Raw genomic sequence first — 14,128 nt, forward strand, 5'->3', positions numbered from 1 at the left:
GTCTATGTTCAGCGGTGCACGTATTGTCTTGATAAACATCTTAAACAAAAGAAAACAGGGTTTGAGAGCAGAGAACCAGTCTGACCACAAATTTACCAGGGCGGAGTTTTTCTCCACTCCAGTAAGCCTGAGGGCACAGCAGGAGACCAGGGCATATCTCCATCCTTATCTCAACCGCATAAGACAGACATTCCCAGAGCAGCCGTTTATAGACCTCCCCCCAGGAATGCATTTCTTTCCCAGGGTATATTAATATTCTTTGCTAGGAAAATAATTTAGCCGTCTGTCTCCTACTTGCACGTCTGTTTATAGGCTCTCTGCAAGAAGAAAAATATGGCTGTTTTTGCCCGACCCCACAGGCAGTCAGACCTTATGGTTGTCTTCCCTTGTTTCCTAAAAATCACGGTTATTCTGTTCTTTTTCAAGGTGCACTGATTTCATGTTGTTCAAACACACGTTTTACAATCAATTTGTACAGTTAACACAATTATCACAGTGGTCCTGACGTACATCCTCAGTTTACAAAGATAACGGGATTAAGAGATTAAAGTAAAGACTGGCATAAGAAATTATAAAAGCATTATTTTGGAACTGATAAATATCCATGAAATCTTCACAATTTATGTTCCTCTGCCACGGCTCCAGCTGGTCCCTCCATTTGGCGTCCCTGACTTCCCGCAACACCACCACACCCAGCTAATTTTTTATTTTATTTTATTTTTTTGGTTAGAGATGGGGTCTCAATATGTTGTCAGGAGTGGTTTCAAACTCCTGGGCTCAAGTAATCCTCCCGCCTCAGCCAAATTGCTGGGATTACAGGCATGAGCCACCGCTCCCAGCTTACAATAAAAGCATTTGCCTCATGCCATTGCAAGGATTAAATAACAATGCACTTGTGCTTAGCACAGTGCCTGACATAGAGCAAGTGCTCAGAAAACAAGTTAAATGATATGCCAGGCAAGGTGTCAGAGCCCTGGAATGGGGAAATGTTTGACTTGTGGGTTGGTAAGAAGGATTTACTGACAACAGTATAGGTTTGAAAAGGAAAGTTTTTGTTTTTTGGGTTTTCTTTTTGAGACGGAGTTTCACTCTTGTTGCCCAGGCTGCAGTGCAATGGTGCCATCTTGCCTCACTGTAACCTCTGCCTCCCAGATTCAAGTGATTATCCTGCCTCTGGCTCCTGAGTAGCTGGGATTACAGGCATGAACCACCATGCCTGGCTAATTTTGTATTTTTAGTAGAGACGGGGTTTCTCCATGTTGGTTAGGCTAGTCTTGAACTCCCGACCTCAGGTGGTCTGCCCGCCTTGGCCTCCCAAAGTGCTGGGATTACATGTGTAAGCCACCGTGCCCGGCTGGAAAGTTTTATTAGAAAGAAAGAACGCTGCAGAGGAGTGCAGAGGGATGCCCCAGCAAGAAAGAACTGACCATGCTGGTGGATTTTCCTTAGGGGGTATTTATGGACCTTAAAGAGGAAGCTTGAGGGCAATTTGGACCACACTAGCCACGTAGGTCATGATAAATGATTACATTCATAGTAATTCTGGTGCCTTAATGTCAGCAAGGGTTGCAAAGTGAGTTTTGGCATGGCATTCCCGAGTGTATAGAAATTCTAGTTGCTTATACATTTTAAGTTTAAAAGAGTCCTGGAACCAGATGCTAACATTAGATACTAGGGTAGTTTAATTACTTTTAAAGTCCTCAGGTAAGGAGTTTTAGTCTCCAGGACCTGTTCAAAGGTCGCCAGGTGATTTTTGCTCTCCTCATGATACAATAAGATGCTGGCTTATTTGACTGGTCACAGATGATGCATCGAATGTTCTGGGTCTGTTAAGCCTCACAATAGCTCAGGTTTTATCTTAATTGTACAGATAATAATAGCACATGCTGACTAGGTGCCAGGCATTGTTTTAAGCATTTTGCTAACTTAGTCCTCACAGCAATCCTAAAAGGTAGGTGCTACATATTACAATACCTGCTGTACTGGGGAGGAGACAAAGCATAAGAAACTTGATTGCCGGGCGCGGTGGCTCAAGCCTGTAATCCCAGCACTTTGGGAGGCCGAGACGGGCGGATCACGAGGTCAGGAGATCGAGACCATCCTGGCTAACACGGTGAAACCCCGTCTCTATTAAGAAATACAAAAAACTAGCCGGGCGAGGTGGCGGGCGCCTGTAGTCCCAGCTACTCGGGAGGCTGAGGCTGGAGAATGGCGTGAACCCGGGAGGCGGAGCTTGCAGTGAGCTGAGATCCGGCCACTGCACTCCAGCCTGGGTGACAGAGCGAGACTCCGTCTCAAAAAAAAAAAAAAAAAAAAAAGAAACTTGATTAAGTTCACAAGCAGTGGCGCGATCCTGGCTCACTGCCACCTCCAACTCCTGGGCTCAAGCGATCCTCCCGCCTTGGCCTCCCAAAGTGCTGGGATTACAGGCGTGAGCTACCGCGCCCAGCTCAGGGTCTACACTCTTAACTGTACTGCCTTTCAACAGCATGTGAGGAACAGAGAGAGGAGAGAGAGACTCCCATTACCAATCAGGAGCTCCAGGTGTATTTCAAACCCTAGGATTATCACCGTGTGCAGCAGATGGCGCCCTGGAGCGTAGCAATAGGCCGGACCTGTACACGGAGTCAAAACTACCATACCCACAATGCTATGGGGTATCAAAGTCCAACCCTACTGGTTAGCTGTCCGAGGTAGTGCCTGTGCGCGCTCCTGTGGGAAATTGTGTACTGAGGCCATTCGGGACCTTCCTTTATCTGCATAAGACAAGTTAAAAAGTGTTTTATCCTCCTCTTATCCTCCTTGTCTTACTAGTTGGCGAGCAATAGGGCTGAAACAAGGCTGCTGTTTGTTGGCCTCACCTGCGCTAGCCTAACGTGAGGACCCTTGACCTCTGGGCCAAGATGGTGGCGCCCAGAGCTTCGCTCTTGCTGCTGCCCTGAGGTGAACTGAAGCCAGCAGCCCCGCATCATGTCGAAGCTCGGCCGGACCACCCGGAGCCTCAGGAAGCCCGAGGTCGGCGGTGTGATCCGGACCATCGTGCGGGCAGGCCTGGCCATGCCCGGGCCCCCACTAGGCCCAGTGCTGGGTCAGGTGCGGCCGTGTTGGGAACCCGACGTGGGGGTTGTCGAGGGTGGTGGAAGCTAGGACGCGGATGGACGGCGCTGGCTCTGGAACTACCGGGGCCTGGGTTCAGAGCTCGGCTCTGCTTCTCACACGCTTTACGTCCTTGTGCTGGTTACAAAGGCTCTTCCGCCTGGGCTTCCTCATCCCTTCCCAATGTGCTGTGATGAGGATAACGTGGGAAGATGCGTACAGATCTTCTGGCTCACGGAGGGGTAGTTGAATCTGGGTAGAGATAGGAACACAGAGAAGTGAAGACGAAGGAGGGAATGGACGGCGCCTTCTGGGCGGTAGGAAGCCGTCCCCTCCTCCCACCACTAACCCCCTCTGCTTCCCTCACAGAGAGGTGTTTCCATCAACCAATTTTGCAAGGAGTTCAATGAGAGGACAAAGGACATCAAAGAAGGCATTCCTCTGCCTACCAAGATTTTTGTGAAGGTGGAGTCTGGACCGATCCCTGGTTTCTTTCTCCCTCTGTTCTTCCTCGGCCCTGGGGCTGGTCATCTGGGGTTTTCTCAGCTCCTGACTTGACTTCCTATTACTGGGCTCCACTTTCCCCATTTAGGACTAGACCATATTTTTTCTGAACCAGCCCCATCTTGCCATGTTGCAGTTCCTCCTTTGCCCCTCCATCTCACTGGGCCTTCCAGAGCAGAATTAGGGCAGGAATAGAGAGGACAGGGTTGTTTGTGGCAGATTTATTTTTTCTCTCTTTTTTTTTTTTTGAAATGGAGTTTTGCCCTTGTCGCCCAGGCTGGAGTGCAATGGCACTATCTCGGCTCACTGCAACCTCCTTCTCCCGGGTTCAAGCAATTCTCCTGCCTCAGCCTCCTGAGTAGCTGGGATTACAGGCGCCTGCCACCATGTCTGCTAATTTTTTGTATTTTTAGTAGAGATGGGGTTTCACCATGTTGGTCAGGCTGGTCTTGAACTCCTGTCCTCAGGTGATCCACCCACCTTTTCCTCCCAAAGTGCTGGGATTACAGGCATGAGCCACTGCGCCTGGCCCAGATTTATTTTTTTCTTGTGATTCTGTGGTCTTTTTGAGGGATGCCATAGGAAAGTGAGATGAAGGAAGCAGGGACAGGACATTAGAAGTTCCCTGGGATGGGGCAGCAGGAAGAGAGAATCTCATATTTCTTTTTTCTGTTAAGCCTGACAGGACATTTGAAATCAAGATTGGACAGCCCACTGTTTCCTACTTCTTGAAGGCAGCAGCTGGAATTGAAAAGGGGGCCCGGCAAACAGGTGAAGGTCAGGGTAGGCGTCTGAGATTCTGGGAACTCCAGAATCTCAGTAACACCTGAAGAACCACTTGTTCCTTCCTTCTAGGGAAAGAGGTGGCAGGCCTGGTGACCTTGAAGCATGTGTATGAGATTGCCTGCATCAAAGCTCAGGATGAGGCATTCGCCCTGCAGGACGTACCCCTGTCCTCTGTTGTCCGCTCCATCATCGGATCTGCCCGTTCTCTGGGCATTCGTGTGGTGAAGGAGTAAGTGTCCTGGCAGGTGCAGTGTGACGAGAGGGCCCAGAAAGCTCTGGACTCGGGCAGAGCTGAGAGGGCCCATTGCAGTGGGAAAGTCAGTTTTTAAGTCAAGGGACCCTAGATTCTAGAGGATAGGGTGGGTGTGGGAGACCACATTCATTGATTTGGAATACTCTTATTGGGCACCTGTTATGTATTAGATGTTGTTCTGCAAATGTTCTAAGAAATGGAAAGCTCTCCGTGAAGGATCCAAGTGGGAGAAGTTCAGTGTCACCCGGGTCTGTCGTCCTAGACCTAGGCGAGTGGAGAATGGTTTGAGGGAAGGACCAGTGGGGAAAGATTTTTGAGCTGTGTCAGGTTCATGCTTGCTCTTGAGGCAAACAGGAGACCCCCGTTATGGGGCTTCAGATGACTTCAGGAATTGTTTCATTGAAGTAAGATGTTGGGTGGGAGAGTGTCTGGCCTAGACAATGGCTGGAACAGAGATAGCACTCAACCTTTTACTGGCTTCTTGCTGCTGTGTCACATCCCATGTCAAGGCTGACAATTGATTATTTCCCGAGAAGAGTGGGATTAAGCATGGAGCAGACACAGACTTGACTTTTCTTAAATCTTTTCTTTTATTGGGAACATGGAGATGGGTAAATCTGACCCCAGCCCTGGGACAGACATACATGCTCAGCCCCATGACTTCATTGTACAGCATATTTTGGGGCACAGAGTACCCCAGTTAATCTGGACTGGGGTCTGGCTGACACCTCAAAGGATGAGTAGGGATTTAATAAGGGAACAAAAGATAGGGGTTTTGGGGGTTGGGAGATGGTGTCCCTGGAAAGCAAAGGTATAGAGGCTGGGAAGTCAGGGAGGAAGAAGGGGCCAGGCAAGCTGGGCTCTGAGACAGAGGCCCCTTTGAGCCCCTGCAAGACATGGGGTCCTGTGAGCTCCCACTGGTGACTCATCATGCGCCAACCATCTGTCTGTCTTCACTTGCAGCCTCAGTTCAGAAGAACTTGCAGCTTTCCAGAAGGAACGAGCCATCTTCCTGGCTGCTCAGAAGGAGGCAGATTTGGCCGCCCAGGAGGAAGCTGCCAAGAAGTGACCCTTGCCCCCCTTCTCCCAGATATCAAAGGAGGCAGCTGGGAAGGGGGCCAGTTGCAAAGGCTGTGCCCCAGGGGAGGAAGGAGGTCACACCAGTATGATGATGGTTTTCGTGACTTTGAATGATGTATTTTTGTACATTTAGCTGTATTGAGGCATCAGGCCTGAATAAACATCCTTTCTTACCCACTGTCATCTTCTATCTTGGGACCTCAGGGAAGGGGACCAGTACTGGTGGTAGCCAACATGGGCAGACATTAGGAAATTGGGGTCTTCATGCTGCTTCTCAGATGTGCAAATTGAGGTTCAGCCAAGCAAAGTAACTTGCCCAGGTCCTTTTTTTTCTTTTAAGTTATAATTTTGTTTTCTTGCCCAGGTTCTGAATTGGTGCCAGAGGTAGGAATAGAACACAGGGTTTCTCATTTGAAATCCTTTGTTCTTCCCCTCCCCAGGCTGGGAACCATAGGTGCTAGGCCTGGGGTGTATTGCTTGCTTCTTCCATCAAAAATCTCTTTTATCTCCTAATGATTTGCCACCTCAGCAGAAACAGGTCCCTGTGGAGGTCTCAGCTCAGCCCCAGGCAGGGTTACTACATGGAGTGCCCAGATCCCAGGGGCTACCTCAGGCCCTTCTACTAAGCTCCTGACCCTGGCTCTGGGTCAGATGTTGGCTGAACATGAACTATTGTAGGGCTGACAGCTACAGACCACAGAAAGAGCAAAGCTTCAGCAGGTTCCTGCCTGATGCAGAAGTCCTCGGGAAGCCCTTGGCCTTTTATTTCCTCATTGTCCTTTCAGAGAAGAGAGCAGCAGTTGGGGGAGAAAGAAGTTTCGTGTTTACTGAACATCTGTTATGTGCTAGACACTTCATTTTATACTGATAAAATATGGAAAGCATAGATAAACACCTAAAAGAAAAGAAAATCCTCACGTTATCCCACCACCCAGATGAGACTTCTGCCAATGTTTGTTGTATATCTTTTCTGCTCTTTTTTTTTTCTTTGTGTATTTATGTATAATGCTTTTTGAAAAAGCAAACTGGGGTCATCCTCTATAGAGCTGTATAATGCTGTATACTTTTAACTTGGCAACTATTTAGAACATTTAAAAATTATCTTTTTTTTTTTTTTTTGAGGCGGAGTCTCGCTCTGTCGCCCAGGCTGGAGTGCAGTGGCCGGATCTCGGCTCACTGCAAGCTCCGCCTCCCGGATTTACGCCATTCTCCTGCCTCAGCCTCCTGAGTAGCTGGGACTACAGGCGCCCGCCACCTCGCCCGGCTAGTTTTTTGTATTTTTTTTTTTAGTAGAGACGGGGTTTCACTGTGTTAGCCAGGATGGTCTCGATCTCCTGACCTCGTGATCTGCCCTTCTTGGCCTCCCAAAGTGTTGGGATTACAGGCTTGAGCCACCGCGCCCGGCCTTTTTTTTTTTTTTTTTTTTTTTTTTTTTTTTTTTTTTGAGACGGAGTCTCCGTTCTGTCGCCCAGGCTGGAGTGCAATGGCGCGATCTCGGCTCACTGCAACCTCCGCCTCCCAGGTTCACGCCATTCTCCTGCCTCAGCCTCCTAAGTAGCTGGGACTACAGGCGCCCGCCACCATGCCCGGCTAATTTTTTTTGTATTTTTACTAGAGACGGGGTTTCACTGTTAGCCAGGATGGTCTCGATCTCCTGACCTCATAATCTGCCCGCCTCTGCCTCCCAAAGTGCTGGGATTACAGGTGTGAGCCACCACGCCTAGCCTAAAAATTGTCTTTCTAAAACAATTTTAAATGATGGCTTAGGTTTTTTGTTTTTTTGTTTTTTTGTGTTTTTTTTTTGTGAGATGGAGTCTGACTCTGTTACCCAGGCTGGAGTGCAGTGGCACGATCTTGGCTCACTGCAACCTCTGCCTCTCAAGTTCAAGTGATTCTCCTGTGTCAGCCTCCCAAGTAGCTGGGGTTACAGGCGCCCGCCAACACACACGGCTAATTTTTGTATTTTCAGTACAGACAGGGTTTCACCATGTTGGCCAGGCTGATCTTGAACTCCTGACCTCAGGTGATTCACCCGCTTTGGCCTCCCAAAGTGCTGGGATTACAGGTGTGAGCCACCATGCCCGACCAATACTTCATTAAAAAAAAAAAAATTTTTTTTAATGAATTAATTTATGTTTTTGAGACAGAGTCTTGCTCTTGTCACCCAGGCTGGAGTGCTGTGGCATGATCTCAGCTTACTGCAGCCTCTGCGTGCTGGGTTCAAGCGATTCTCCTGCCTCAGCCTCCCAAGTAGGTGGGATTACAGGCACCCACCACCACGCCTGGCTAATTTTTGTATTTTTAGTAGAGACAGGGTTTCACCATGTTGGCCAGGCTGGTCTCAAATTCCTGACCTTGTGATCTGCCTCCCTCGGCCTCCCAAAGTGCTGGGATTACAGGCGTGAGCCACCGCACCTGGCTTTTTCATTTTTAAATGTTTTAGAGACAGGGTCTTACTCTGTAACCCAGGCAGTGGTGCGGTAATAGATCACTGCAGCCTCAGGAATCCTCCAGCCTCAGTTTCCTAAGTATCTGGGACTACAGGTGCATGCCACTATGCCTGGTGAATTTTAAATTATGTTTATTTTTTATTTACTTTTATTTTATTTTATTTTTATTTTTGTTGTTGGTGGTGGTGTTTTTGGAGATGGAGTTTTGCTTTTGTCTCCAAGACAAGAAATGGCATAGTCTTGGCTCACTGCAACCTCTGCCTCCCGGGTTTAAGCGATTCTATTGCCTCAGCCTCCCAAGTAGCTGGAATTATAAGCCTGCACCACCACACCTAGCTAATTTTTGTATTTACAGTAAAGATGGGGTTTCATCATGTTGGCCAGGCTGGTCTGAAACTCCTGACCTCAAGTAATCTTCCCAGCTTGGCATCTCAAACTGCTGGGATTACAGGCGTGAACCACCATGTCTGACCTGTTTTATTTTTTAAAGAGACAGTATCTCACTATGTTGCCCAGGCTGGTCTCAAGCTCCTGGCCTCAAGTAATCTTCCCAGCTTGGCATCCCAAACTGCTGGGATTACAGGCGTGAGCCACCATGGCTGACCTGTTTTATTTTTTAAAGAGACAGTATCTCACTATGTTGCCCAGGCTGGTCTCAAGCTCCTGGCCTCAAATCGTCTCGCCTCAGCCTCTCAAAGCACTGGGCTTATAGGCATGAGCCACTGTGCCCAACGAAGTCTCTTTCTTTCCTTCTTTCCTTCCTTCTTTCTCTCTCTTTCTTTCTTCTTTTTCTTTCCTTCCTTTTTTGAGACAGGGTCTTGCCCTGTTGCCAGGCTGGAGTGCAGTGGTGTAATCATAGCTCACCGTAGCCTCCAACTCCTGGCCTCAAGTGATTCTCTCACATCAGCCTCCCAAGTGGTTAGGGCCACAGGTACACACCACCATGCCTGGCTAATTTTTTAAATTATATTTTTCTGTAGAGATGAGTTTTCGCCATGTTGCCCAGGCTGCTCTCAAACTTGTAGGCTCAAGCGATCCTCTCACCTCGGCCTTCCAAACTGCTGGGATAACAGTCAAGAGCCATCATGAATATAATCTTGTTTAATTTTATTTTTCTTTTTTCTAAGAAATGTCAGGCTATAAACCATTCTTAGAGCTCACTGGTTTCTGAACACCAAGGGTAGAAATAGCCACTTCCTCTTTGCCCCAATATCATGGGCACAGCAGACCAACAGCATCTGCAGTGCTGGCAGGTTCCGACCGGCATCTTCAGGGTAGTCACCCACACTCAGCAAGCCAGAGACACCCAGCCTGCAGCCAGGGTGGGCATCCTTTCTTATCTTTTAAAAGTTTCTTGGCCAGGCATGGTGTTGCACACCTGTAATCCCAGCACTTTAGGAGGCTGAGGTGGGTAGATCACCTGAGGTCAGGAGTTAGATACCAGCCTGACCAACATGGTGAAACCCTGTCTCTACTAAAAAAAAAAAAAAATAGCTGAGCGTGGTGGCAGACACCTATAATTCCAGCTACTCAGGAGGCTGAAGCAGGAGAATCACTTGACCCCGGGAGGCAGAGGTTGCAGTAAGCCGAGATCATGCCATTGCATTCCAGCCTGGGTGACAAGAGCGAAACTCCATCTCAAAAAAAAAAAAAAAAGGAAAACAAAAACAAAACTTTCTTATCCATTTTTCCATCTTTTTATCATTTTTTTTTCTTTTGAGATGGAGTCTCACTCTGTCACCTAGGCTGGAGTGCAATGGCACAATCTTGGCTCACTGCAACCTCCGCCTCCCAGGTTCAAGCAATTCTCCTGCCTCAGCCTCCCGAGTAGCTGGGATTACAGGCGCCCACCACCACTCCTGGCTAATTTTTTGTATTTTTAGTAGAGACGGGATTTCACCGTGTTAGCAGGATGGTCTCAATCTCCTGACCCCGTGATCTACCCGCCTCAGCCTCCCAAAGTGCTGGGATTACTGGCCTGAGCCAACACACCCGGCCTTTTTTTTTTTTTTTTTTTTTGAGACAAGGTCTCACTTTTTTCACCCAGGCTGGACTGCAGTGGTGCAAGTGCAATCAAGGCTCACTGCAGCCTCGCCCTTCTGGGCTCAGGTGATCTTCCTACCTCAGCCTTTTGGGTAGCTGGGACTACAGGTGCACACCACGCCTGGCTAACTTTTTGCTTTTTTTTTTTTTTTTTTTCCTTGTAGAGACAGGGATCCGTCTTGTTGCCCAGGCTGGTTTCAAACTCCTGGGCTCAAGCCATCCACCTGCCTCAGCCTCCCAAAGTGCTAGGATTATAGGCATGAGCCCCTGTGCCTGGCCTGTTCTTCTTTCTTATCTTTTAGGTCTTAGCTCAATGTCACCTTAGAAGAGTTTTCTGACTCCACACTCTAAATTAGCACCCCCTCCTCAGTTACTCGCTGCCACAGCACGCAAGTTCTTTCTTTCATTGCACGCACTGCATGCTCCTTTTAGAGAGTTATTTTACTTTTTGTTATGTCTCCCCACAACTTCAGTGTAAGATCTGTGAGTCCAGGGACCTTGTCTGTCTTGTTCAGTTTTCCCTAGCACCTAGCAAAGTCCTGGCACATGTAGGTGTCATAAGTGTTTATCACATGCAAAATGAGGTGCCAGAGTCAGTATTTGAGCTCAGTCTTTGTGACCCCAAAACTTCAGCCCTTTCTCATACCTTTTTGCTCCCAGGGCAGCAATCTGGTGTTGGTGGCAAGGGTGCTTGAGAGTCAGATTTGGCTTCGGCAGCCACTTTGGAAGTGCCATTGGGCAATTCCTTTCTTCTTTCTGGGCCTCAGTTTACCCATCTATTCTAAGATGCAGTATTGATGCTCCGAGCCACAGGGACCCTGCCAGGGAAGGGAACAGAAGCAGATAGTTCTATGTCCAGCAGGGGGCGCCATGGGCTCTCTCAACTTCCTTCTCCGCACGGGCCGACTGCCTGGCTCAGCAGTTCTGAGTGTTAGGGTGCCTTCTTGTCTACACACACTCTACCATCTCCTTTCACTGCCCCCAAATACCAAGGAGGGGTTTCTTTTTTTCTTCCATAATTTTTACTTTTTAATGTTGTGGGGCGGCCAGGCGCGGTGGCTCATGCCTGTAATCCCAGCACTTTGGGAGGCTGAGGCGGGTGGATCACGAGGTCAAGAGATTGAGATAAGCCTGGCCAATATGGTGAAACCCCGTCTTACTAAAAATAGAAAAATTAGCCGGGCGTGGTGGCATGCGCCTGGAATCCCAGCTACCCAGGAGGCTGAGGCAGGAGAATTGCTGGGACCCGGGAGGCAGAGGCTGCCGTGAGCCGAGATCATGCCACTGCACTCCAGCCTGGGTGACAGAGCAAGACTCCATCTCAAAAAAAAAAAAAAAAAAAAAAAAAAAAAAAAGATGGGGGCTTTTCTGTGTTTTTTGTTTGTTTGTTTGTTTTTGTTTTTTGAGACAGAGTCTCACTCTGTCACCCAGGCTGGAGTGCAATGGCACAATCTAGACTCACTGCAACCTCCGCCTAACGAATTCAAGTGATTCTCCTGCCTCAGCCTCCTGAGTAGCTGGGATTACAGGCTCACGCCACCATGCCCAGCTAATTTTTGTATTTTTATCGGAGACAGGGTTTCACCATGTTGGCCAGGCTGCTGTCGAACTCCTGACCTCAGGTGATCCACACACCTCAGCCTCCCAAAGTGCTGGGATTAAGGTGTGAGCCGCCATGCCCGGCCTATTATAGATTTAGACTTAGAGAAAAGTTGTGAAGACCCTACAAAGTTCCCACAGACCCCACAGCCATTTCCCCCGTTACCAACATCTTACACTTACATGATACATTTGTCACAATTAATGAATCAATGTTGATACAGTATTATCAACTGAAGTCCATACTTTATTCAGACTTCCTCATTACCTTTCGTCCTTTTTCTGTTCTAGTATACTACATTCTATTTCATCATTATGTTTCCTTAGGTTTCTCAGATTTTCTTTTTTTGTTTTGTTTTGTTTTGTTTTTGGGGCAGGATTTTGCTCTGTTGCCCAGGTTGGAGTGCAATGGTATGACCATAGCTCATTGCAGTCTCTCACTCCTGGGCTTAAGCAATCCTTCCACATCAGCCTCTCAAGTAGACGGAACTACAGGTGCATGCCACCACGCCCACCTAATTTTTGTTTGTAGAGATTGGATCTTGCTTTGTTGCCCAGGCTGGTATTGAACTCGTGAGCTCAGGCCACCCTCCCACCTCGTCCTCCCAAAGTTCTGGGATTATAGGCATGAGCTGCCACAATTTCCTGACCAGACTTTCCTCCCTCCCCAGGGAGGTTTTTATTTTTTATTTATTTATTTATTTTTTTGAGACGGAGTCTCGCTCTGTTGCCCGGGCTGGAGTGCAGTGGCCGGATCTCAGCTCACTGCAAGCTCCACCTCCCGGGTTTACGCCATTCTCCTGCCTCAGCCTCCCGAGTAGCTGGGACTACAGGCGCCCGCCACCTGGCCTGGCTAGCTTTTTGTATTTTTTTTTTTTTAGTAGAGACGGGGTTTCACCGTGTTAGCCAGGATGGTCTCGATCTCCTGACCTCGTGATCCGCCCGTCGGCCTCCCAAAGTGCTGGGATTACAGGCTTGAGCCACCGCACCCGGCCCCCCACCAGGGAGGTTTTTAGATGGGACTCCAGTGTGTGTCCTGAGCTCATGGCCACTTAAGATTCCCTCTGGGGAACTTGGGAACACATTTTTATGGTAGAAACTGATGACTCTAATGAAATCCTTTGATCTTCAGAAGTGTCCTCTCAGCCAGGTGGGGTACTGCGCACCTATAATCCCAGCACTTTGGGAGGATGAGTCAGGAGGATCTCTTAAGCCCAGGAGTTTGAGTCCAGCCTGGGCAATATAGTGAACCTTGTCTGAAAAGGAAGAATGAAAGAACAAAGAAGAAAGAAAAAAGAAAGAAGGAAAGAAAGAAAGAAAGAAAGAGCTAATGAAAGAAAGAAGTTTCTTTCAATAAATGTGAGACCCTGTCTAAAATGAAGAAGAGAAAGAAAGAGAGAGAGAAAGAGAGAGAAAGAAAGAGAGAAAGATAGAAAGAAAGAAAGAGAGAGAGAGAAAGAGAGAGAGAGATAAAGAAAGAAAAAGAAAGAAGAAAGAAAAAGAAAGAAAGAAGAAAGAAAAAAACAGATTCCTTTCAAGAAGACACTTTGAGCGTGCTTGCTATGTGCCAGTCCTGTGCTCTGTGCCAGGGTCCTCCTGGGGATGACAGTCCAGTTATTTTGTCCAAGTTGGAGAACAGATGCACAAGGAAGGCAGAGGGCAAAACTCCACTCTCCTGTTCCACCCAAGGACCTGTCCAAGGTGGAAAAATAGTGACAGGTCCCCAGGAGTGTCCTCCTTCCCATGGGACCCTCAGAAAGGGCATAGCCCCAGAACTGGAGGATTTGGAATGAAAGGAGTCTTAGGGTCTTTCTCAGGTTTGCACCCTCAGTTCCTGGAACCCAGCCTCAGTACTTCACCGGGGAAAGATTGGGGCCTGGAGTTTCCTTCCTTTCCCTGAGAAAGAAACATGCTCTCAAGCATTTGAGGTCACCATTGCCTTCTAATTCAATTTAATAACTTAAGTCAATTCTGTGCTTCTCCGCTTATAAATGGACACTATCAGGTTCTAACAGCGTCTTTGGGAGATAAGTACCATGTTTGTCAGCTTCACTTCACTTGTGGAGAAACTGAACCTCAAGTCCCATTTGGCAAATAATTGGTGGAGGTGAGATTTGAATCCAGGGTTCGCTCTGTCGCCCAGGCTGGAGTACAGTGGTGCAGTCTTGGCTCGCTGCAACCTCCACCTCCCAGGCTCAAGAGATCCTCCAGCCTCCAGCTCTCATGTAGCTGGGACTGCACGTGTGCACCACACCCAGCTAATATTTGTATTTTTTGTAAAAATGGGATTTCACCAGGTTTCCCAGGCTGATCTCAA

The 14,128-nt window shown here is 48.1% G+C and overlaps 1 protein-coding gene and 1 non-coding gene across 2 annotated transcripts; one reads left to right on the forward strand and one right to left on the reverse strand.

The window, feature by feature from the left end:
* Nucleotides 1–2,804: 2,804 nt before the first annotated feature.
* LOC105469636 (mitochondrial ribosomal protein L11) lies at nucleotides 2,805–5,892 on the forward strand. The gene is made up of 5 exons (XM_011720942.2): nucleotides 2,805–3,093; nucleotides 3,466–3,561; nucleotides 4,278–4,371; nucleotides 4,456–4,615; nucleotides 5,603–5,892. The coding sequence occupies exons 1-5, from the start codon at nucleotides 2,971–2,973 to the stop codon at nucleotides 5,706–5,708; spliced, it is 579 nt and encodes a 192-aa protein (XP_011719244.1). The 5' UTR covers nucleotides 2,805–2,970; the 3' UTR covers nucleotides 5,709–5,892.
* Nucleotides 5,893–9,296: 3,404 nt separating this feature from the next.
* LOC112424610 (small nucleolar RNA SNORA43) lies at nucleotides 9,297–9,433 on the reverse strand. Its single transcript, XR_003015397.1, has one exon. It is a non-coding gene; the product is annotated as a small nucleolar RNA SNORA43 (small nucleolar RNA).
* Between the last annotated feature and the right edge of the window lie 4,695 nt (nucleotides 9,434–14,128).

This window comes from Macaca nemestrina, chromosome 12 (genome assembly GCF_043159975.1).
Source record: "Macaca nemestrina isolate mMacNem1 chromosome 12, mMacNem.hap1, whole genome shotgun sequence".
Taxonomy (NCBI): Eukaryota; Metazoa; Chordata; class Mammalia; order Primates; family Cercopithecidae; genus Macaca; species Macaca nemestrina.

Bases quoted from the DNA above. Each gene is read 5' to 3' on its own strand.
- LOC105469636 (XM_011720942.2), top strand. From the start codon at position 2,971: ATGTCGAAGCTCGGCCGGACCACCCGGAGCCTCAGGAAGCCCGAGGTC. The intron at 3,094-3,465 runs GTGCGGCCGTGT...CTTCCCTCACAG, and splicing joins TAGGCCCAGTGCTGGGTCAG to AGAGGTGTTTCCATCAACCA. The intron at 4,616-5,602 runs GTAAGTGTCCTG...CTTCACTTGCAG, and splicing joins GGCATTCGTGTGGTGAAGGA to CCTCAGTTCAGAAGAACTTG.